Here is a 24,791-nt window from a genome sequence, read left to right as displayed (position 1 = left end):
CCTGTAGTTTCACCTCAGGATGAAGGCTTTCAAAATAAACCGCCGGTTTAAGTGCTGGGGAGACGAAACGAAGAAGAAAGTTTATGGCCAACCTTTCTCATCTTTAAATAGAATGCTGGAGGAAACGATGAGTGGACAATTACTTAAAAAAAAAAAAAAATAAATTAAAAAAAATACAGCTATTATAAGGCTTTAGTGTGCTAATTTATAAATAATTAGGTTGTTTTTTTTCTGGTTTGCATACCGTGTACCTTTTCTCCTGGGCGAAACGGAAAGGTTTTGTAAAAAAAAAAAAAAAAAATGTATTATTATAGGGATTAGTTCCCGATTGTTCCCCATGGCCCAATTAAAAATGCCCCCCGCGCAATTAAAAGTGACTGTGAGCACTTAGAAAATCCAACATTCTTTTAACCACTTCATTAGGCCTATGCATCAAAAAACTATGCGGAGCTTTCATTTCTTTCAGGAAGGCTACAGACGAGTGGGTTTTTAACACCCTTTTAAGATCACAACAAAGGCCATGCTTGACCCAACATATGTAGCAGCATGTTTCCGCTGCCCCTGCACCCCGGTGCGGCTTTCGGAGCGGCCTCTCCCACTGCCGCCGCCCCGCCTTGCAGCCCGGCTGGGCCCGGATCCCCTCCCGCGCTCTCCCGCTGCAGCGGCCGGGCACTGTCGCACACAAGCAGAGGTTAGAGTAGCAGTTAGACAAGGGGGCTGCGCAGAAAGGAAACGCACGGGGGTTTTCGCTCAAGTATTTACACGCTTGACGGGCACACCGAGTATGGGCCCGGGCTTATAGACAAGGGGGCTGTTAACCTGCCACTTCACACCCGCGCCGCCGCGCCGGGGAAATGGATCAGGCTCGACGCATTCCTTTAAAGGCAGAGTCAGGGGGGAGCGGAGAGGGCCGGGGACCCAGCAAGGAGGAAGCTTTATGGGTTTCACAAGCATGCACGCAACAGCAACATGCAGATGCACGATATGATCATTTTCCACAAAAAAAACCCGTCATATTTTAGTTTTCCTCACTAAATTCCTTTTTTGAGAACCTCCACAAGAGGCCTCGACGTTAGTATGCATTATGGGAGTTAAAGCCGACTGAAAAGAACTAAATTGTAGATAAATGTTAGATTTCATTTTATTTAAAGTGTTGTTAAGCGTACACCTCACCATATAACTCCTTATTTGTCAAATAACAAGCTAAATTTTTTTTTTTTAAAGTGTTTCACCTAGCGTGCTCTTGAAGTATAATGGCTTAAGTGGAAGAAACACTGCAAAGCGTCTCCTCTGAAATCGAGAAATGTGCTATAATTAGAAATAAAAGGCACCCTGCTACTTAAAGAATATTGGTTTTCTGCTGCGATCACAGGCGGAAATATCTTGGGGAAGGACTCCCATCTCCGTTAGAAAAACAGATAATTAATCCATACTTTGTGGACTCATCAGAAATAGCTTTTGAAAAACTGTTTCTCTGGAATATTGATGTGAAATCCCCCCTCCCTCCCTCCCTCCCTCCCTCCTCCCTCCTCCCTCCACCCCCCCTGAGCTGTGACAGCCAGTCTTGCAAAAGTCAAAGGCAAACATCGGCTTGCTCAGAGCTGGCTGGATGAGGCCACGAGCTGAAGAGGCACTTGAGCTGAAGAGGCAGGCAGAGGTCTCTGAAGCGTCGCTCTTCACCCGCTAGAATAACACTTATTTGTAAATGGGGATCACCCCGTCATGGCGTATGAATATTTCAAAGATTTGAAAGCCCCCTGTCTGCCAAAGCAGTTGGCCAGCACTCAGGCAATTTCTATCTCTCTCTCAAACACGCACACACACACACACACACACACACACACACACACACACACACACACACACACACACACACACACACACACACACACACACACACACACACACACACACACACACACACACACACACAAATACGTTTTTGTGCCCCGAGGTAGGTTGGCAGGGATTATCTTTGTTTAATGAATGGGCTACAAGTATTCATCAACACGGCGAGATTATTGGGCTGCCTCGCTTTCCATTTTGAGCAGCCTATAGTGGCGTATAACTCCGTGTGTGTGTGTGTGTGTGTGTGCGAAAGAGAGAGAGAGAGAGAGAGAGAGAGAGAGAGACCTACACACTGCAGCCAATTAAAATGCACTCTCCCTCGCTCTATCCCTCCACATCTGCCTCCTTTTCTCCACCAACGAATGGCGCAGAAAAGAAGGAAGCTCATGAATAGGAGCTCATTGAGATCACAGATGGAGTATGGCTTTCTTTTTGCTAGAAATTTGAGAAACACTATTGTCCCCAATCAAAACTCAATGTGTTCCCCTACAATGGTGCCGGCTTTGAGCTCCGCCGCTTCAATTGGCCTTGTTTTTGAAACTTGAAGTGTTCCGCACAAAGAGTTGGCCCTCCTGGATGTCACCACCGCTTCGCTTCAGTGTGTGTGTGTGTTGCGCGCGCCATACACACACACAAAAAAACACAATTAATATGAAGCTGTAATTACTCTCCTTCACGCCACTGCACCTATTCAGGACCCCACTGGCCCATTTATTGCTTTATCCCATGCGGCTGGTAATCCGAATACCACAGGTTTTTTTTTTTATTCGGCCTCTATGGAAGGAGGCAAATCTGGAGGAGTGTATAAATAAACTGAGCAACAAGCCAAAGGAGGCTGAAGGATACAGGCAATAAAGGTTAGCGCACACGATTAATCATAAATGACAAACTTGCACAAATGGCTTGAAGTAATAGGTTGATAAATTATCCATATTATGGATTTGATGCTCGTGTATGGCTGTTGACATTATTGCGTGTGGTGGGATCGATGTAACGCACGCGTACACCGTCACACATATTAAGTATGGGGAATTTTTAATATGTAGAATTTAGGCATGATACAACAAATAAAATGAGACTAAATGAGTCAGTTAATGGATAGATTGTACCCAGAGTTCGTTCTATGAATAAATCTTCATAAGGCCACAAAAATATAGATATCGTTTCGAAAAGTATATTTATTTAATTTTCATTTATCCTTCATCTGGTTTGAAGGTTTGCACACCCGCTGCGGATCTAAAGCTTTAATGAGACCAGGTGTCACCGCAGAGATGCGGGTTCTCTCCATCACTGCAGCGCCCAGGGCGCCCCCTACAGGCAGCAACCCACGGGGAGTGGAGTGGAGCCCGGGCTCCCCATCTTTCTGATTACAAAAAAACAAAAAAAAACAAAAAAAAAAACTTTCATTATTATATCATTAGATTTTTCGATGCTTTGGAAACAACCGCTGATCGAAACAATCCACTGACTTCATCAATTGTGAAACAATGACAACATTTCCGCAGATCAAAACAGGAATATTTCCCTCAACATCAGGTGCACGCGACGAAATAGAAACCAAAGGCCAGTTGGCAATTTTATAAAAACTAATCACAGGAAAGGAATGGGTCCGTGCAGCAGCGGCTAAAAAATACACGACAAAATGATCTATTGTGCAAACAGACAAAGATCATCAGTCTAATTTAACATGTCACAGACGGGACGAAATTAATTATGAAGACGACCTTGAAAAATTCATCTTAATATTACTGTTAAGAAAAGTGTGATATTAAGAGAATAAATACAAATAATGCACAAGTTAATTAAAAAAACAAACATGTTGACAAAGGAAGAACTGTTCAATGCTTGTATGATGTGTTCAGTTGTCAATAATATATTTGTTTCCTTACTGAGAGACACACAATCATCAGACAGAAATATTATTGATTAAATTCTCATGTATGCATTTTGAATACTGGGTCATGTGTGTTGACTGAAAGCTGATGTCAAACACAAAGTGACCTGATAGACCTCCTCAACTGACACTCATTCAGAGGAGTGTATATAAGGAAAGAAAAAAAGGGAACATACAAGATCAAGTAATGGAATTATTTGTATTCATCTACATGTTGAATGGGCTTAATACTTTTTAAACCTACTTAAATTAGGTTTGTATCTAATCTCAATTTCACCAAATAATTGCTGAGTCTTGAGGTAAATGGTCAAAACACAAAAAAAAAAGGATCTGGGACTTTATAGGTTTTCTCCTTTTCTAAAATAATCTATAGTAATTTCAAAGGCATGGCTCTTATAATCCAATTGGTTATATGTGTGCAAAAATGTGTTTTGTTGTTTTCGAGATAGAAACCAAAGTCTATTGTGTCATTAACAAACAGACGTGTGAAAAGAGGGAGAGATGACCCTCCCTTTTGTGCCCACCCAACAGTTTAAGCTGCATAGATTCTGTTTCTTTGGGCAGGGCCCACGTCTCTGAGAAAGTAAACTCGGGCTGACCTTCCAGGTTAGGCCAGTCTGGGACACAAGCAGAGATCCTGCGATTCAAGGAGCTGCCATGCTCTGCCCATCTCAATGGGTCCCACTTCAAAAGGAGGGAGGGGAAGATCACTTGTGTCAGGAATTTTGTTCCCTCGCCAGTGGGCTGCATTCTTGACCCTGGCGGAGCTGGTTAAACATCAGGGACGCTCTCCTCTTTTGTCGTCGACAACCTGATGTTGCTATCACCGAGTCTGTGGCGGGGGAAGCCAGCAGAGTAAGCTCATTACCACACAGACACTTTTTTGTCCCGGCCTGTGTCATATTTAAGAGCTGCTGCTGCTCAGACAGAAGCTGATTGAGACGTCCAGCCAGAGAACTGAAACGTCAAACAAGAATCAATTAAAGGATCTTAATGGAATCGCACTAAATGCTTCTGCTATACAATGCATAAGACAGAGATCAGCGTTATGAAAGGAAGCAAATGAAGGTTGTTTTCCTGCTTGATTTATAAGTATAACTCTTTACAGGGCACTCGCTGAATTTAAAATGTTTAAACCTAAGGCATTGATCAATAATTCTATATTCCAAACCTTCAAAGTACGAAGGTTCACCGTCACACGATAATGATGCCATTTAAAAGTAGCCTTTACAGTATTGAGGTATTGAGCACTGCTGTCCCAAAATACCAGTAAACTACTGTATATATCTGCCAATAGCTGATTGACATAAAAAGACACAAATGTAAATTTGTATTGTAAATAATTTGTATGTATTTACATTTGTGTCTTTTCATGTCAATCAGCTATTTGCACACTTTTGCCCAAAGTAGTGACGTTGCAATCATTTCTTACTTGTTATTTCCAGCACCGCTAATATCTGATTCAAATGTGTTTAAATGGACTTTCCTCCCCTCGTCATCTGGAATAACTTAATACATTCTAAGATTCATATCTTACAGGCTATTTCAAAGATATTGTAAGAAGCCTGTTAAGAAGGCGAAATGTGACACTAATACAGGGGAAGTCTTATGAAAGCTAGATGAGAAATCATGTCACTTTTTGCACACATCACTGCTCCATTCACATGCACATTAAAAAAAGGTACTTTGACACATGCTGAGATTGATGATAAAACCTTAACCAACAGCCTGAATCTACCCCGTTAAAGATGTCAAGAAGTTATAATAAAAATAAGCTCCTCACAATTAAAAAAATTACAAATTCATATTGAACATTCAGGGAAAAAAGTAAAGTAAAAGTAAAAATGCTGTCATGCTAGTCAGTTTGTCTGTCAACAACAAGCTGTTCCAACTGTCAGATTTTCTAATTTCATTCAGTTAAAAACCAACGCTGACATTGACTCATCACACAAGATAACTTATGACAAGTTTGTTGGGATATTAAAGAGGAGCATCATTAAGTATCAGCAGCATTTCCCGCCTGAGTCGTCATCATCATCATCATCATCATCATCATCATCATCAGGTGCACCCTCACGAATCAACGTACAGAAAGCTGCACGATAGAAACTGTAATGTCACAGTTGAGTGGAGCTGCAGTATGTCGGCCGTTCCCTGAGGAAGACTCACTCTGACAGAGCGGCCGAGGTGCACCTGTCTGTCTCGTCACGCTCACTGAGCTCCTCACCCTCGCCCCGAGCTGCACGTGTCTGTGCAGCCAGCACACACACACACACACACACACCAGACACACTACACACACACACACTGAAGGCTCCGCGTTCAACCCTCAATCTGAGTAATGCAAATGTCATCGATGGACATTTAACTTTTCTCCCTCAGAGCTTCAGCAAAGTTCAGCGATCTCCCCACCAAAAAACAAACCCAACTCACATTCAGGAGGTCCTACTTGGTCAAGTCGGGGTCAACATTTCCATGGAGCGGTGAGCACAAACGGGTTCAAACGATTGTGGAGAAATTGAGGCACAGATCACCTCTGGTGCTGCGGCGTCTCAGTGACACTCCACCACGTCATTTTCTATAACCACTTTATTCTTTTTTTTATGGTGGCAAGAGGCTGGAGAGGATCCAGGTCACACATTTATAACGGGGCCCAAACAAAGAGATGCAACTTCATGGATGCCAACTGCTGTCAAACCCAAAATAACAACAAGAGATGGACTATCACACAAACAGAGAAATAATTGCATTATTTGTTCTACAAATACGTGATGAAGGACACTATAAATTCATTGGTGGGAAGCTGGGTCACATCCAGTAGCAGGTAGTGGTTTGAATGTATCTATTTAGTCCATAAATTATGAAAAGAGGTCAAAACAAAACAAAACGTGGTGTGTCTAAAGTCTAAGCATGTGTTAAGTACCAAAAATTACATTTTCATGACAGAAATACTCATAAAAGTACAAAAATGACAGAAATACTAATAAAAGTAGAAAAATACTGTTCAACAGTGGCAGCTGGTGGTAAATGTCTTAGATGGGGCTCTTCATTAATATTCAATTTCAGCCAATGTTAACTTCATTTAAATATAAAACACATTACAACAATCTGGCCTTTTAAAGATTGTGACAGGCCCCTAGTGCTGAACATCATTGTACATGTAAACAGGGAGCGAATAGAGAGCACCTATTCAGACTCTTTTATTAATATACTTGTAAACAAATACAAGCAGAACTTCATTAGTCCCTTTTATATATATATATATATATATATATATATACACATACATTTATATAAATAAATGTGTTTTAGGGCTGGTTTACTGGAAATGACTGAGTTGAGGGAAAACAAAAGGTATAGCAGGTATATGTTTCAAACAACACATCAATTCATCGTTCAACGTATTTTCGATGCGTTGAAAGAAACTTCACAAAAGAACTGTAAAATAAGATGTGTATATAAGCTCTTAGATTTTCAGTCACTAATAAATATGAACGTATCGAAACATTTATACAATTCAAATCTGGACACGTTTGCAAATTTCCAAACACATTTGTGTTTGTGTGCATTTAAACATAACTAGCATGGAGAAAGTTAAACCTGACCTGCAGCCTTTCAGCCACATTTCTCCTTTTAAACGGGTAAATTAGAAGAAACGTGACCGAGTTAGAAATCAGACACTCACCGGTTGTTGTCTTCAACATCTCGTGGAAACACGCGAGAACAAACCAGAACTAACTTTAAGCCAATCACGTCTGGAGATACACGATTTACAAGGCGCCCCAAGTCTCGAACATAGAATGACGCTGATTGGTTTCATTTCATGTCAGTCACTCTGGTGTCAGTAAATTAGTAAAATCCTCTCTTTAACTGGAGGTTATATGTAGAAAAGGAATACAGTTCAAGGCCAAATACTAGTTTATGGCATAAACATATAGTTTAATTATAAGTTTATGAATATATTTTATAATATATTTTTCTGCATCTTTATGTGTTTTTATGTTTTTTTGTTTTTTAGGGGGGGGGGGGGGGGGGGGTTGCTATTGGCCAGCTTCCACTGCTCAAGCACAGTAATTATGAGCGTTTGCAATCAGTAACCTGGACACAGGGTGGAAGTTAAAATTGGCACAAACTAATACTAATTTGTAGCCTGGTGACCTTCAAATGTGAACTTAAACATATATTTTTTTTAAACTTCTGTCGTTTGCACATATCTATATCTATATAGCTTGATTTCACGTAAACTAAGAAAAGCATTATGCGTGGGAATAAAGACCAAATCCATTTATTAAATGAATAATGCAGGCGTCTCTGATTACATGAAGCTTTTAACAGGGATTTAACCATAATCATCCTAATGCATTTTGCAATAGAAATTATGAACCTCTTTACTTCACGTATTGATTATTTTACCAGAATACGAGCAAAGATGTTTTAAAGATTAATGTCTGAGCTATTATATCTTCTTGGCACAAGTGCGGTACATGTTTCTTAATCACAGCAACAATCAATAGAGTCAGAGTAGCTTCTGTGGCTCCTGAGACAGCCTGTTAAAAAAAAGGCTGCAATTTCCTGCTCCACACGGGTTTGAAGGAGAAATTACCAGTAACTTTTTTATTGTTTTAGAGCCTATCAAAGATGTCTTCGAACCCAGGGAAACCTGTATTTTGATAAAGGATCTTGCAGCAGATAAATGCTTGTTAGATCCCATAAAAACAACAACAACAACAAAAATAAAAAAATCTAATTAAAAACCATGTTATTTCCTAATAGACCATTCTGTCTTAGTAATTTGTTTCGAGAGAGAGAGAGAGAGAGAGAGAGAGAGGGGGGGTGATGTCTTGGAGCACTTTCCAGGCTCTGAATGAAGCCTTCAGCAGAATCTCCAGTTTGGTCAAACCTGAGGAAGCGTGCCTGGCTGAGCGCATTAGGTCGACTCATTCCTCGCGTGAGAATCATGACAGGCGCGGAGAAACTGACAAACACACTCACACACCAGGATGCTCGCGTGAAATACTCCCAGTGCGCCGCTCACACGCAGCCAGGGAGTGTTTCAAAGCAGGTTTGGATTGCGTTGTGATACATTTCTGAAGAAAAACCAAACAAAAAAACTCTATAACCCACCTCGAGACTCACATTTTCCCTCAAAAATATGCACTAAAGGCTTTTGACGACACTGCTTACAGAGATGGATAATTGTCTTTTTCACCCCATCAGGATTAACACGAAGCCTGCAGGAAAGTAGATTCACTCAAAACAACTTGAAATGACTTGGTTTCCTGAAGTAATTTTATAGTAGATTAATAGAATCCGGTTCATAAAGAAGAATGAGGTCAGAAGGCTTTCCCTCACAGGCTGCTTCTCTCCACAATGAAAATCTATATCTGAAGTTGGGATTTTACTTACATTACAAGTTAGTATTGGACAATATTAATGATAATAATATAAACAAAAACTCTTTATAATCCCATACTGCTTGATTGATTTCATTTTCAGACATTCCAACTGCCGAGCCCATCTCCACACTTTGTAGTTCATATATCAATTTAATAAGAGAGAGAGAGAGTAAATGATTTGTTTCACAAGTAATGGCAGAATGATGGTCAGTTTAAGGAGATTTGATCTACTTGTGATCTTAAAATACTGTTTTAATGAGTTTATTTCAAGGGGAAAAAAGAAGAAAAAACTGTGAAATGCACGTCATTGCTCATAAACAATCTAAATTAATAAATACAATAATCACATACTATAAAGGCTATGATTGTGCAGGAACACAAACATTATTTTGTTTGTTTTTGGCAGTGGAGCTACACATACATTTTTTGGCCACCCTTTACTCAATGTGGAACCTTTTTTTAAACACATGCAGAGTAAAAAGTGTATATTTAGTGGATTTACATAATAATTCTATTTCCTCTGCAGGCAATTTGTGGCACATTTTAAGTTAGTGTCAATCTCTTGTCTTGGTTTCCTCGTTTATTTCAGATGAAAGTCTACCATCAAACAATATAATATCAAAAGTAATGATCTATTACCTCTGTCCAAGTTGACCCACCTCACTGCACCAGTGTGCGTGTGTGTGTGTGTGTGTGTGTGTGCGTGTCCTTGATGTCTTCTTCATCAGCTCTGCTACAGATGGGGGCTAAGCCTGCATGATCTCTGCTCACTGAAGGTAGGAAATCAGCCACGGTGTGGCTGAGATTACCAGGTGGTGAGACAGTGAGGATATTAAAACATTTGCGAAGAGAGACACTCCACGGGTCTGCGAGGAGCAAATGAAGGTGCAATCATACGGATCGGTAGAATAGAAAACTGGACAATTGAGGGAAGCTTGTGTAAAACGTGGGGCAATAAAGTATTAAAAGCTGTTCAACGGCTTGTACACAATAATTAGGATTTAACATGTTGCTGTGATCAAAAAGAGGAAGTGAGGAGATTCCTCCACAACCCCTCACCTTCCAGGACCAGGGGATCCTTCTTCGTCTGGGCTAACAGTCAACTTGCTTGGCGGCCCCCAGACCAGAAGCCTGAAGCTGATCACAAGAGCCAGTCTGCGTCTGCTCCAGAACTATCTGCAATAGTACACCAAGATCAAATACATAGAACTTTTGTCAGCACATCTATATAGTAGACATCCAGTCAGGAGAACACTAACATTTCCTGGTGGTCTCGATGAAACTTTGTTTAAAAGGGTGAATTTATCAAGCAAGTGCATTATCCAGTGGATTACATGAGCGGCAGGTTTACCCAAAGCACCAGCAACTGTCTGAAAACTGCCACCTCATCAAAGACCAGAGGAGTTGATGTAAAAACAGAAATAACAGCCTAACTTACGGGAGGCTGTGAAACACTGCGCACAACTTTTAATTTAGTGGAGGTATAACGAGAAGTATTTGGAGTTGTATCCAGTGAACAAAAATATACAAACCAACATTTTTAGCTTTTGCTCCCATTTTTCACAAGCTGAACTCAAAGATCGAAGACTATTTTCCCCCCTTTGTTACACAAAAAGCTTATTTCTCTCAAGCATCGTATGCAAATGTGTCTACATCTGTGTTAGTGAGCTATTCCCCTTTGCCAAGATAATCTCTCCACCTCACAGGTGTGGCATATCAAGATGCCTATTTGACAGCAGGATTACTGCGCAGGTTTGCCTCAGGGTGGCCGCAATAAAAGACCATCTAATGTCACCCAGTGCAACCAGTCTGCTATGAATTCTGGCATCAAGACGACAACGTGCAGCTTCATTTGAGGGAGTAGATGCGGCTCAGGTCGTGGCGTCATCTTTCGATCTCAATGCTGGCGGTTCGAATCCCATCAGTGCCTCTCTGGCCAGTGCCTGTGTGGATGTAACTGAGCTCTGACAATGAAGAAGTAAACGTGCACTATAAACATCATCCAGTGTAACTGAGTTGATCTTTTGTGTGGTTGTAGCATGCGCTAATGTTAAACTGGATTCTATGAACATTGAGAATGCTTGACATATTTTAGAAGGAGCAAGACTGAGAGCAGCAGAGCATCATGGGCAAGGCTCAGTGTGAAACAGTAGATGAACACAACTCCAAACTCAAGATGAACATTTTTCACAACCGATGGACATTTAAGTATTAATTTAACAAACTGAAGGAGAAATATATCAGTCTTGTTGAGAGATATGCTGATATTTATGACAAGGTTTCATCTGAACTTTGCCCACCTCATTCTTTATTTTTTTTAATCTACATTCTGTGGCGTGCCAGAGAATGTACATTCCTCCCCCTGCTTCATAATTGCACAGGAGTACTTCATAAAGTGGCTGGTTCACCACAGTGGATAATGTTAAACTTTTCAAACAGCAACGATTAAACTGAAAATGACTTCTCTGCATCTTCTCGCCTTTAGAAAAAAAAAAAATAAATACTGATTCAATCAACCGAAGGTAAAGACGTGTGCGCGTGTGTGCGATGGGTTTCAAGAAATTACAGGGTGACACAAGTTGATGCTCATAAACATATATTTTATATAATGTATATCAAACTGAACCTAACACAGGAACAAACTTCAACAAGGATCCAGCAGAAGAGAAGAAAAAAAAAAAAGAAAAAAAAAAAACCTGAACACTGAGCACTCTATTGGCTTGTTGAGCAGTGGTGGTTAAGTCATGGACGAGCAAAGGCTGAAAAGACATTGCAGATGCTGCTGGTGTCCCATCAAGCCCCGTCCCCTAATTGGGTAGCGGACGGACAGGTGCAAGGTGGTGGAAGACGTGGTCAAGTCAGGTCAGGTCAGGGTCGGTAAAATGTGGAGTTGGGAAAGATTGAAGGCTGATTTATGCTCCATGTACACACTGAAGTGAATGCATTTGAGAAGATGTTTCCGTCACTGCCTGTATGCTTCTATACGCCCTTTCTGCCGACATGGACAGTACACTACACCTCCACAGGGGGGCAGCTCTGTGTCAACAGGCCTTGGCAATGAGTTCCACGCCAACAGTCGCAGAAGTTGTGTTGATGACATGGCGAGTGGTGAGGACACGATGATGTACCGTTTGGGCAGGAGAATTGAAAGTGTAGTCGGTAGCAGCGGTTGCCTATACCTTTAAAATAGGCAACTTGATGACGACAGTCGTTTTGAGATATTTCAAGATATCCACGCTGGGTTTTGCGACTTGTTCGGCTGAGTGGCGCCCCACATCAAGCATAACAAGTCACGTCGTCCGTCAGTGAGGTTGAACGTCTCGCCGTCCCCCCGTCACCTCCGCCGTACAGGAATTGGCAAGCTTTGGTAGCACTTCTCAAATTGGGTTCTGCAACTGTGCTACATTATCGAGCCGTGTTACGCAATATGGTTTGCCCTCAAGGACGGACTGGTTTCTTCTTGGTGACCACCGTCAGTTGCACTCAGCGGCTACGCTGCCCCCGAGGCTAGCGGCGGCACTCCTCCGTTGGTCCATATCCGTACACTTCCAGGGGACGGAAAGAAATATGGATGAAATGAACACAAGGTAGAGATGGAAGGCTTTGTGCATATCCATGCGCGTATCGAACATCGAGCATAAATTAGCCTTGGGAGGGTAAATAGAGGTTCAGATGAGTCAGCTCAGACTTATTGAAGTTTTTCCTAAAACATTTTCATATCATTTTTATTATTTCAAACACAAAAACCATGTTCTAACAAAACAGCATCGTTGTGTTTAACTGAAAATCCGGGAACAAGTCCTTTATTTTTGTTTGTGACAAAGATTTGCCATCTCAGTCTCTGAACACTTATTGTCCTAAGCTTGTCTTGTGCGAGACAAACCATGACACAGCAGTCCTGGAAGGTGAAGTGTGTTAAGTGTATGTGAGGAGTTGAGAGAGAGTGAGAAAGGGGGCGAGAGAGAGAGAGAGACAGGATTAGGGCTTGTGAGTGTTTGGCTGTGTGCTTGTGATACTGTCTTTGCTCCTCTGTGCAACACATGTACACCACACCACCCTTTCATTTATCACGACCGGGCCGAGGGCAGAAAAGCTTACTTGCACTTGTGTGAGTATGCCTGACTGTGTTCATTTACGTCTGAAAGTTTCACCTTTGTGTAAATCTATGTGTGTGTGTGTGGCTGTGTGTGTGGCTGTGTGTATAGTGTAGGCCCAGACTGGAATGGGGCCCATGCTTGGTGACTAATGTGCATCCAGCCAGTTTATCAGTCAGTCTCTCAGTAATCCACGGGGCAGTTCCTACTCTTTGGGCTCCCAGGAAGAGCGTCTCCTGTGGAAACAACCTGGCCTCCAGCAGAGTCGACCCTGGATCCAAGTCTGATACCTGAGAAGAGATGAGGTAGGGGAAACAGAGGGCGAACGTCAGACAAACACCCAGGAAATGCTTTGTTTCATAGTCGGGTCCGATCAACGGAATTATATAAACAACTTCCCACTATATATACACACAATCCTCCGGTTGGTCAAAGAGAACACACACCTTGATCAATCTGAAGCCCTTCATTCCTAAATATAAGTAGAAACAATGACAGTTCAGTCAAACTAATAAAATATATTAAATAAGCGTCTTTGCAGGTTTGCCCAAATCTCATTAGCAGCATCTCACACCAACGAAACTCCCGAAGCTGCTGGCGAGCTGTACATCCCCCCGTGATTGAGACTGAGAACAGTGTAGCGCTGATTGAAACACCTGAGAGTGTATGTATGGTGTGTATTATTCTAGCAGTCTGTTTAAAAAGAAAAGAGAGCCTGAGGTGTAATCTGAGCTGTAAGAGCTTTGTTTCCATTGGGTTGGTTTTCTCAAAAAAGGCACCAATCTGGAGCAAACAAATGAAGTTTACAGGACGAGAGAGAGAGAGAGAGAGAGAGAGAGAGGAGAGAGAGAGAGAGAGAGAGAGAGAGAGAGAGAGAGAGAGAGAGAGAGAGAGAGAGAGAGAGAGAGAGAGAGAGGAGAGAGAGAGAGAGAGAGAGAGAGAGAGAGAGAGAGAGAGAGAGAGAGAGAGAGAGAGAGAGAGAGAGAGAGAGAGAGGAGAGAGAGAGAGAGAGAGAGAGAGAGAGAGAGAGAGAGAGAGAGAGAGAGAGAGGAGAGAGAGAGAGAGAGAGAGAGATGAGAGAGAGAGGAGAGAGAGAGAGAGAGAGATGAGAGAGAGAGAGAGAGAGAGAGAGGAGAGAGAGAGAGAGAGAGAGAGAGAGAGAGAGAGAGAGAGAGAGAGAGAGAGAGAGAGAGGAGAGAGAGAGAAGAGAGAGAGAGGAGAGAGAGAGAGAGAGAGAGAGAGAGAGAACTGGATTATCGAATGCAAATAATGATTCATCTCAACTTTGACGAAGGTCACACTGAAACGTCCCTGATGCTTTAGAAGGAAGGTAACATTTATCTACTCTGTGGCTATTGTCTTTCAGTGGAGAAATACTGCATTGCCACCCACAACGGGGTTGATTGAGTTAGCCCTCATAAGGGGGGGGGGGGGGGAGGGGGGGGTCTGACCTACGTATTTTAAAACAGGACAATCCGACTGTCTCTGACACCCACCACCCCTGTGGGCCTCTTAGATTATGTGAGCTAATCTCATGAGGGGTTGTGTTACACCGGGCCAATCTAACACCTGGGCTGGCTGGGCGAGGCAGTGGGACACCGAGATGTTTCCAGGGCTTATCTGATGACTGCTGCATCAGCCCCTCTGATTAGGAAACCTATTCAAACCGTGCGGAGGATAATTAGTCCGCTCCCTGTACTGGGGGTTGTAGAAGGTCGGAGGACAAGCCGAACACCGTAAAGGTCGGCCTCACGACGGGCAAAGTGAAAAGCTCAAAACAAGAGTGCTGCGGGGACTGAAATGTGAACATTGCTTACGGTCGCCTGCAGTGTTTGTAGCAGGTATCACGTTTAGACTGCAAGCACCGCAGTGTTCATGTTACTTCATGAGAAAAATCCTGATTTGAAAAAATACAAAAACAAAACTAAAATACAAATCTATTTATTACAATTTGCAATGACAAATCAGCGATAAGAATTTCTTAAAATTTGTGGTAGTGATGTATATCTGTTCTTTGTCTCATGCTCATGGAAAATCTTACAGATAATCAAGGCATGTGCAGCCAAAAAATATTTAACAATTACATTAAAAGACAAAGTGATAGTTTTCACATTTACCATTAAAGAGACTCATTTTTACTTCAAGGCTTTTTTTTTTTTTTTTTATTTGCCAATGGTTAACTTAAAGGGTTAGAGTTACAAACTCATCCGTATGCAGTGAAAGGCACTGGACAGATGACGGGGCATAAGGAAATATTGAAACCTTTGTTTATTTGAGTGTTAAATTTGTCACAGAGAATTTAAAGATTACAAAAGGCCTGTGCGACTAAAACACAAGCCAAATTTTTATTTGTGTTCATAAAATTAAGAATTGTAAAAAGAGAAAATCTTTAAAGTAAAATGATGCAGAGGGAGGAGAAAGAGAGAAAGAGGGAAAAAAAAATTAAAATCAAAGGTTGTAAACGAGGGGAAAGTGAGGACATAGCGGCATCACATAACCTATCATTCTCCTATGGGTGTTTGGAAATGTCACACCATGTGCAAGTGGGGGGTCTTTGACTCCACGATTTCATCTCCTTGTCCTCATTTCCAAGTGTCATTTAGACCCTTGACTTCTCAGCAGGGTTCTGGCGAGCCCGGTGCTCGCAGTGAGAGGGTGCCACAGCAACCTCTTGTCCCTCACCTCGTCAACTGGCTCACGGCGCAGCGGGGGAGCGAGCTGCTGTGATGAGAGGGTTATAAGATCGTGTTTCAGTGTGCGCGCGCGTGCGTGCGAGCGGCAAACATTATCCATCCCAACGGTGGGGAAACGGCCAACAGAGCTGCTGTATTCCTTTTCCCACCTCAGGAGCGCCGCGTCACAAATGGCTGCCATGTTAATGAACCCGACAGGCTGTCATGACACCACAGCATCAGGTAGGAGTAAATGAGGCTTTGAGGGTGGAGCAGGTGTAGGTGTGTGTGTGTGTGTGTGTGTGTGTGTGTGTGTGTGTGTGTGTGTGTGTGTGTGTGTGTGTGTGTGTGTGTGTGTGTGTGTGTGTGTGTGTGTGTGTGTGTGTGTGTGTGTGTGTGTGTGTGTGCTGAATGAAATCAGGAGGAGTTTGTGCTCGCAGTGCACGAGGGAGAGACGACGGGGAGAGCAGCATCTGACTCTGAAAAAGAAAGTAGGGAAACAAGATGCCACACTGACACAGGAGACGGGCGCCATCGGTGATTGTTTACATTGTTATCCAATTAACAGACCATAAGCATGGAGGCATCTGTCAACAAACAAAGCTGTTGTTTTTCCTTTGCTCAGCCTAAGCCATATTCTTCCTTCCAGTGCCTACACAGCCATGCATACATACATACATACATGCATACATACATACGCAAGACACAATCTAGCTCTATGTTTTCAGGTTTGTTTTTTAACCTTGAGTCAATATAATTCTTATTATTCAATTCAGATCGAATCAATAAGCCAAATAAGAAAACCATTTGACCCATTTAGAGATTATTCTGTAAAGGTTTTCATCAAACTGAAATGAAATGGAAAAAAATACCACTTGAATCAATCAAATATGTATAAGAACACAACTGTTAAATAAAATTACATAAATTAACAGAAAAAAAAGTTAATTAAGCCCGGCTTGCCTGAAGCAAAATCTAAAGTGATATTATAATAACAAGTGCAGTTACTGAGCTCTGCATTATAAAGCCTAATTTTAAAACTGGATCCCAACAGAGAGACAGATGGTGCCTTTCAACAATATTCAATATTTTCTTGGTCTTTCTGATAAAAAAATAAATAAATTAGACATATAATATTAGACTACGACGAACTCTATGTATTTGCCATCTATAAACAGAAGATTTCAGGACAGTTTAAACGAAATAATTAGCACCTAATGTGAAGTTAAAATAAATACGACATTGTAAGTCAACTGATTCAAATGAATAAAACACACTGATAACAGAGGACGCGACACTAAGCAACGCTGAGCCGTGAAAGAAAAGAAAGGGAAAATAAACACGGGACCTCAAGATGTCCGTTTCCAACATAATCAAACGTGCAGCTGAAATAACGCATTTTTAATGAAGCCATTACAGGCCCTGCTATGTTAATTAAAACCAAATAACTTGTCTGTTTTAAACTTGTGTTGTCAAGTGTTTATTTGGCCAATTACAAAAGCAGTGGGAGATCATTATCTGCTGCCAGGAGCGTTGACAACACGTAGTGCTGGGGCGTGAACAGAAAAGAGCCAACTAGAATAAGACACTTCAAAGGGAGTGCCGCGCGGACTGGATGGGGGGAGGATGAGAGGAAAAACCAGAAAAATGCAGAACGGGGTAAAAAAAAAAAAAAAGAAAGAAAGAAAAAAGAAAATGAGAGTGCAATGAAATGAGGGGGAAAAAAGAGGGTAGGCTTGTGTATGCCTAAAAAAAAATGTAGATATAAAAACTGATTATTTTTAGAGGTAATAACCGTTGATTTGGATGAAGATGGAGAAGGCACAAATAGTGAGTGATACAAAGGAGAGTGAGCAAAATGTAAAAAGACAAAAGATGAACGCTGTGTCGGGAGCAGAGAGGAGGAAGAGGAAGAAAGGTTGGGAGATGAAGACGAGGGGAAAGGGAGGCAGAGGGTGGAAAAGCTTGAAAAAAAAGAGATGGAGATAAAATCCTGAGGGGGAAAAAAATCAGCTTTTAAATGGTATATATATATATATATATATATATATACTACTATAAAATAATAACCCACTTCCATAAACTGACCTATTCTGAAATTGTTAATCAAATCTAGCCCTCCATGTCATTCTTAATTTGAAAAGTTTAGTCCATCAACTCATCCTTCAGCTCATAGAGGCGGGGGAAGAAAAAAAAAAAGAAAAAAGAAACACCTCTAAGTTCAGAGATGTGGAAATGTCTTAAAACGATGAAATTATGCACTTGGAAATATGTTCTAACTCCGTACAATCAGGTTCATTTTTCACAGTTTTTCAGGTTCTTGCTTCCAAATATCTTGAGAAACTTGCCACAGTTCTGTGGATTTAGCCCCGTCTCAGTGTCTCTTCATGTAATCCCAGACTGTCTCCATGACGTTGAGATCAGGGCTCTGTGGAGGTCACACCATCTGCTGCAGGACTCCCTTTTCCTTATTGTGGCTGAAAATAGTTCCTTATGACTTTCTGCATGTTTGGGTACGGTGCTGCAGGAAAATCTATCAGGCGCCTTTATTTTTGCCGCTCGGCCAATGTCAATGGCTTGGAAAAACTTTTAAAGCTCTCCACATGCATCATTCCCACATAGAGAAGCGCAAACATCCAAGTGAAGTAGCGATAAACAAAATGCAAGTTGAAGTAAAGAGAGACATAAGTGGATGAAGGCGATGCTGCCCTCCGTCTCCTCCACCAGAGATGAAGCAGCCATACAGGTTGGAGTCAGATGGAGGTAATATCGGAGGAAGTCCTGAGGAAGCCTTTCAAAATGAAACTACTTTGAAAATAAACTGATGCTCAGTTTCCTGCGAGTTTTCCTACAGCTCTTTCAGAAAGCCGGACAAGAAAAACAAAAAACACACCAGTATGACAGATGTAAAATCTATTCCAGCGCAGAGTACAAGTTCTTCTTCTGCGTTTGCTTATTTTTTCTGGAGCTCGGGTTTTGTCTAAGACTTTACCGGGGCAAATTCACAGACAGAGCTGGAAGAGGGATTACCGACAAGGTGAAATAGAGTACAGTATCACAGTGAGAAAACTAATACGCTGTCTTGACAGTGTTTGGGTACCTGTGAGCCGCCAGGCAGGAAAGAACCTAATGCAAATGATTTTAACTGCAGTCTAAACATGTTCACCACATGCTGAAGGAAGAAGAAGACCTGGAGCCTTGCTGACGGAGGCTCGTGCTCAACAAGTATCAAAGGGAAAAGGAGGAAATTCGTGAATGGAAGGCGGAAAACTGAAACACTAAAATTCCCCCTCCTTCTCCTCAAACTCGCTGACAGTCATTGAAACGGAGAAAGGGTTAGTTCCCTGAGCACGGCTAAGCCTAGTACAAATGATGCCAGTGTAAGGCCTGCTGTAGTGCTGAAGAGATAAGCCACTGATACCAAATGTTGAGGAAGAGGCTGAGTCCAAAAAGTGGAGACTAATAGACACTTATTGGCGCCGCTACAGGAAGGTGGCGCGAGCGGGAGACAGACATCCCCGCCACGGAGTGGCTGCAGTTGAGGTTTACAAACGGGTACAGGGCTGTGCCACCAGATTTCCAAGCTCTGTCTCTTGATAGAAAGTGCTGTAGTTGTAGATAGAAAATACTTCAATCCAGCTTCACAACTTTTTTTTTTTTAAAGTCGGATTGAGTAGATCTAACTGCTTTGTGCTACAGCTGAATGAAGTGAGATGACATAAAGCACACTGACGAGAAGGAGTAATAGCAAAAGTAAGAGTGACACTGCTCAAAGCCCCGGGAAACTAGAGAAGGGGAAAAAAGGTTTCAACAGTTGTGCAGTATTACAAATGCAATAGTGGTCTATCCTCTATCCTCTGATCCTGGCAGAGCAACAGTGAGAGCGTCTGGACGGGATGGAGGCTTTCTATGCTCCTCTCATTTAATTACAACACAGAGCTGCAGGATTAGACAGGGGCCTGTGTTCACAGCCTCATACTGGCACTACCAATGAGCCGCTTTCCTCCACTCTTTTCCCCCAAATCTCTCGCCTTTCTGTTTTCTGAAATTATCTCCCGTCTTCTTCTTTTTAATATCTTCCCCACTTGTCTTCTCTATCCTTTTCTCTTTCAGACTGTTTCTCTGATTAAATCACTTCTTTGTTTAAGCTTTTGTCTTCTCTGTTCCCTTTTTTTGACGAGTTCTGCAGTCTCCATCCTCTCCTCGCTCCTCTCCCCCTCTAATCCTCCCATCCTGTTTTTGCCGGAATTTCATCTGCGATGCAGACACATCTTTATCTCTGTCTCAAACACATGTTTACTCTTGATTATAAAGAGACAACTGTGAATCCTTTAAGTGACAAAGTTGTGAGCGGGGCATGTGTTTGCTTGAAAATATTTGTGCATGTGTTGAAGTGTGTGATTGTGACGAGGAGGCGAGTGTGAGCTGCGCGTTAATGTGTGTGTTACTTTGAGGTGTTTGTGCCCCGGCGGTCTCCATAGACCACGATGGCACACTGCCTGGGCAAGCCTACACACACACACGCGCGCACACACATACACACACCTCTCCATACAACCACCACCCCTCCACACGCACTCATCTCTTGATTAATGGAAATCCCATTTTTGTTTCCAGCAGCATGGCTAATTAAAGTGGTAGTTAAAACAGTGCTCATTAACTCGCTACCACGGCGCGCTTTGACCAAGCCCTCTAATGACTAGTTGTCGCTAGCAGAGTGCTGCCGGGCGTTAGCAGAAGCGCCACAGAGAATACTTCTGTTAGCGCTGACAACTGTATCTTAACACAATCAGAGTGTACTGTATTCACAGTGGACCGATACTAATTAATATTCAGTGAATAATACATGCGTGCAGGTGGATGGATAAACAGTCGGCTTAACTTCCCGCATCACAGGTGCGAGTAAACAAAGGCGGTGATGCAACAGAGCAACTGCAGCACACAAACAAAAGAAAGGAATAATTTAAAAACAAAAAACAAAAAAAACAACCCACAATCACCATTAAGTCATAACCGATTGAATTATTGTCCCCGCTGCTTTTCATTCACAGCCACTGCTTGATTCTCAAACTGAAAAGCCAATGACAGCTGTGGATCTCTCCAGTGGGGATGTTTGCTCTGACCAAAAGTACTTCAAAATCTACTGACACTTTTCTGCAGGAAGGTAAAATGAAACACTTTTTTGATGCGGGCAGAAAAGTCCTGGAACTGGACAACAGAACTATGTCAGCTTCTATCAAATTATAAATCTTTGACTCGAACAGCTCAGACATACAAATGCAATAGGCACTTTGAATGTTAAGCTTCCATCAGAGAGGTACTGTGATAGTACATTTACCACAGCTCGATAGACTCCAAGAACTATGTTCAGCAATGTGAAGAACAAGGAGTCTTGAAACAGTTGGCGTCGACCCTACAAGCCCTAATCTCAAGCCCCTCAATTGAATCTGTGATCAAGTGAAGAAAAAAACATTGAGGCAGCTTAAAACCAAAAAAAGTTGTTCAGCATCTGAGAGACGTTGTGGAAAAACCCACCGAACTCAGTACCGACAAGGGCATTTACAGTTATACCTGAAGACAATTACAATACCACTGAAAGGTTATATATTTTTTCAGTTATTTAAAAAACCCCAAAACACACAGACGAAGATGATTCAGGTATTGAAAATGTCATTACCAGTTGAAGAAATAGGGAAAATATATAGTTCTAATTCAATTAATATTGTGAATTAAGAATGAAAGGCTTTATATACCTCAGTTCATGTCTAAATAAATCCCAAATTCCTGGAAGTCGCTCTCTTATGATAAAAATGAACATTTTAATTTTACTTACATTTTTAATAAGCACCAGTAAAAAGAAATTAACCTAGTGATGTGCTGGTATTGCATCCTTCGGTTATCCCCCCCACCCGCAGACCATTTTCAGCTAGATTTCTTTTACAAGTGCATTTGAAAGTGTGTTGGTGAGACACTCACATTTCTGCGAGGGAAGGTGGTGAGGAGCTTGTATTCTTCGCTGGGATATCCTTTGGACGCCACATAGTCAAACAGTACTTGGAGGTTCGAAGTACTCAGAAAACGCCTTTCGAGGAACTTGCCGCTCGGGGTGCGGATCCTCAGTGTGCAGATATCCCCCGCTTCTTGGTCGGGCTCTGGAGGTAGGCCTTGTTCCAATGTCATGCGTACTGCCTGCACAGACACAGAAAATCGAGGGTTCTTATTATTACATCCATACATCTTCTGAAAAGCTTTCGCCATCTTGTGGAGGTTGTAGACGGAATAGACCAAAGCTGCAGGTACTTAAGAAGTACTGCTCGACTGGGAGTGAGGGCCTGCTTGTGTTTTCTCACAGGCCTCTTATCTGGTTTCCTTCCGCAAAAGGATGTTCTTGCCGAGACACAAAAATGTGATGACCACTACAGTAGAGGACAGGTATGACGCAGGAGTGTTGTGGTACACAGTATTCAAAGAAAATACACATTATATATACAGTGTACATCCCCGATGCTAAAAAAACCTCAAACGTTATTTGTTAAATATTGATGATTGGCAACTCCACATGACCAGACAATAAAATCTAGACATTAATTCCATTCCTATACCAAATTAAATGAACATCAGGCTACATCACTATTTCTACAGACCCACAGCAACATTTACCACCACCAATGTCTACAAAACAGTATGAATGTATTTATTATAACTACATTTGCCTAATTTCGACTCCTGGACATTTAAACACTGTGGTATACAACAGAAGAGGAAAGGAAGAAAGCCAAGAAGCTTTTCACAAAGTCATTTCCAGCGCATGAAGACGTCCTCTCTTTCTGTCTGTGTTTTCAGTAAACTTAAACCAAAGACTCGTCAGTGACTCTGGCTGTTATCAAGATGATGACACACTATCCAAGCATTTATGAAAGACAAGCCAAGAAGTTTCTCCCAGTGCCTTATTGCAGCACTGTTGCTTCACATTAATTAAACGATTTTCTTGTCCTAAGAATGTTATTAAATTAGTTGCCCTGCGTCTCACCCTGCTCCCAAAAGCCTTGCAGAGCTCAGAAGGTTGCCAAGTAGCATAACAGTATGTTAAAAACAGCCAAGTGAGCTCTTCTCACAAGCCATCGTGCTTTCTTATCCCTGGACCGAGCCTGTTGAAGATGTCAATGTCGAGTTGAGATAATTTTAAGATTTGATTTCGTCGGAGGAAATATGCTCTTTAACAGGCTCTGAATATGGTAATATTTTCAACACCGCAAAGTGAGAGCGGTTAAACAGGCACAGAGACAACAATGAACTGTCATCTTCCATCGCAAAGCTAATCAACGCCCCACAGCTCTTAAAAACATGCTTCAGCTGCTCCCTTGAGCCTTCCCCGTCTTTCTACTGCGGCCCTTCGCCGCCGCCTTCTCCTCCTCCTCCTCCTCCTCCCCCCCCTGGCTTGTTGTTCCTGTTTGGCCAGCCGGGGAGCATATGCTGTGACAACACGCCCCGGTTTTATTTGCACACCATAATGCAATTATATTTCATAAGAGTGTACAACAGTAGCTCATTAGCAGCTTCTGGTGTTGGGTGGGCAGGGTAGGGCGCGTGCCGCTCCGCCATCAGCTCCCTCAGGTACGAGAACTGATGCTGACTGAGTTAAAGGGGCCCCCGGGGACAAACTGACACACACATGCACACGCGTGTGCATACACACACACACACAGTGTGAGACAGTAGACGGACAAACAGGCTGCAAACCACAGACGCGGGCATAAACATCCACACCGGTGAGACGTAGCGTCCCTACAGAAACCACAGGACACACGTTTGGTCGAGCCTCGGGGCCCCTGGAAGGTCCACACAAACAATCAGGAGCATCTCTGCCGCCATTTATCTGCCTTTCTGGCTCTGCTCAGCTCACCACAGAAAGCAAACAGATGAAGGGTGGTGGTGGTGGTAGGGACACACACACACACACACACACACACACACACACACACACACACACACACACACACACACACACACACACACACACACACACACACACACACACACACACACACACACACACACACACACACACACACACACACACACACACACACACACACACACACACACACACACCTGACAGCCACACAACTGTATGCTAAGGCCCCCAGAAGGAGGTAAATAATAACGTTAGCCCACAGCGGCACATGAAACTCATACACACTGCCACTCCACAGCCACCACCCCAATTCACCACCTTCTACTTTCATCTCCCTTTTCTTTGCACAGGGGCACAAAATCACAGGGAAGGCATTCCCACTAGCATCGTCCGATCTCTGGTGGCAACTGGTGTTTTTGTTGTGTCTGCAATTTCTGTCCTACACAGTGTGGGGGTCACTGCCTCACAAGACCGCAGGAGAGTGAAAAGAAGAGAAAGAAATGAAGACGATAAAATTAGATCATCTTTCTGAGCAGACTCTTCAACGTTATTGAATTGAGCAGTTGTTCATTAAACTGTTGCTCAAAGATATTGAGGCAATAGAACAAATGATTGACACAAACAGAAATGTCTATATCAGATGGATTAAGACCTTGATCAAAAACAACACTGGGCTGAATGCAATGATTAAAATCACAGAAATGTCGAACGTTTCCCATCGACTTGAGCATGTCACAGGTTGAAATGTGTGTGGTTCCTTAAGTTTTGGTAATAAAATGCATTTTTATACATTTAGGAACTCAAGCAAAACTCAATGTAGAAATTATTGGGTGATTTAAAATAGATAAATAAATAAATAAAACTTCAGTTTTTACGAGGAATCTATAAATGTGTCTTCATTGACCGGAGCCAAAGCTCCTAATTACACACATTAGAAAATAGTTGATTTTACAATTGACTTATGCCGTCTAT

The 24,791-nt window shown here is 42.2% G+C and overlaps 1 protein-coding gene across 1 annotated transcript in view; it reads right to left on the bottom strand.

Annotated features, from left to right (window-relative positions):
• Nucleotides 1–11,731: 11,731 nt before the first annotated feature.
• The window catches only part of faf1 (Fas (TNFRSF6) associated factor 1), a 68,416-nt gene continuing 55,356 nt past the window's right edge, over nucleotides 11,732–24,791 (bottom strand). Inside the window, exons 19-20 of the mRNA XM_080505891.1 lie at nucleotides 21,881–22,093; nucleotides 11,732–13,522 (exon numbers count right to left, since the gene is read on the bottom strand). Coding sequence (XP_080362017.1) covers nucleotides 13,286–13,522; nucleotides 21,881–22,093 — 450 coding nt within the window. The 3' untranslated portion in view covers nucleotides 11,732–13,285. The remainder of the gene's footprint in view (nucleotides 13,523–21,880; nucleotides 22,094–24,791) is intronic.

This window comes from Blennius ocellaris (assembly GCF_963422515.1).
Source record: "Blennius ocellaris genome assembly, chromosome: 12".
NCBI classification, from domain to species: Eukaryota; Metazoa; Chordata; class Actinopteri; order Blenniiformes; family Blenniidae; genus Blennius; species Blennius ocellaris.
This window is presented reverse-complemented; position numbering and strand designations above follow the sequence as displayed.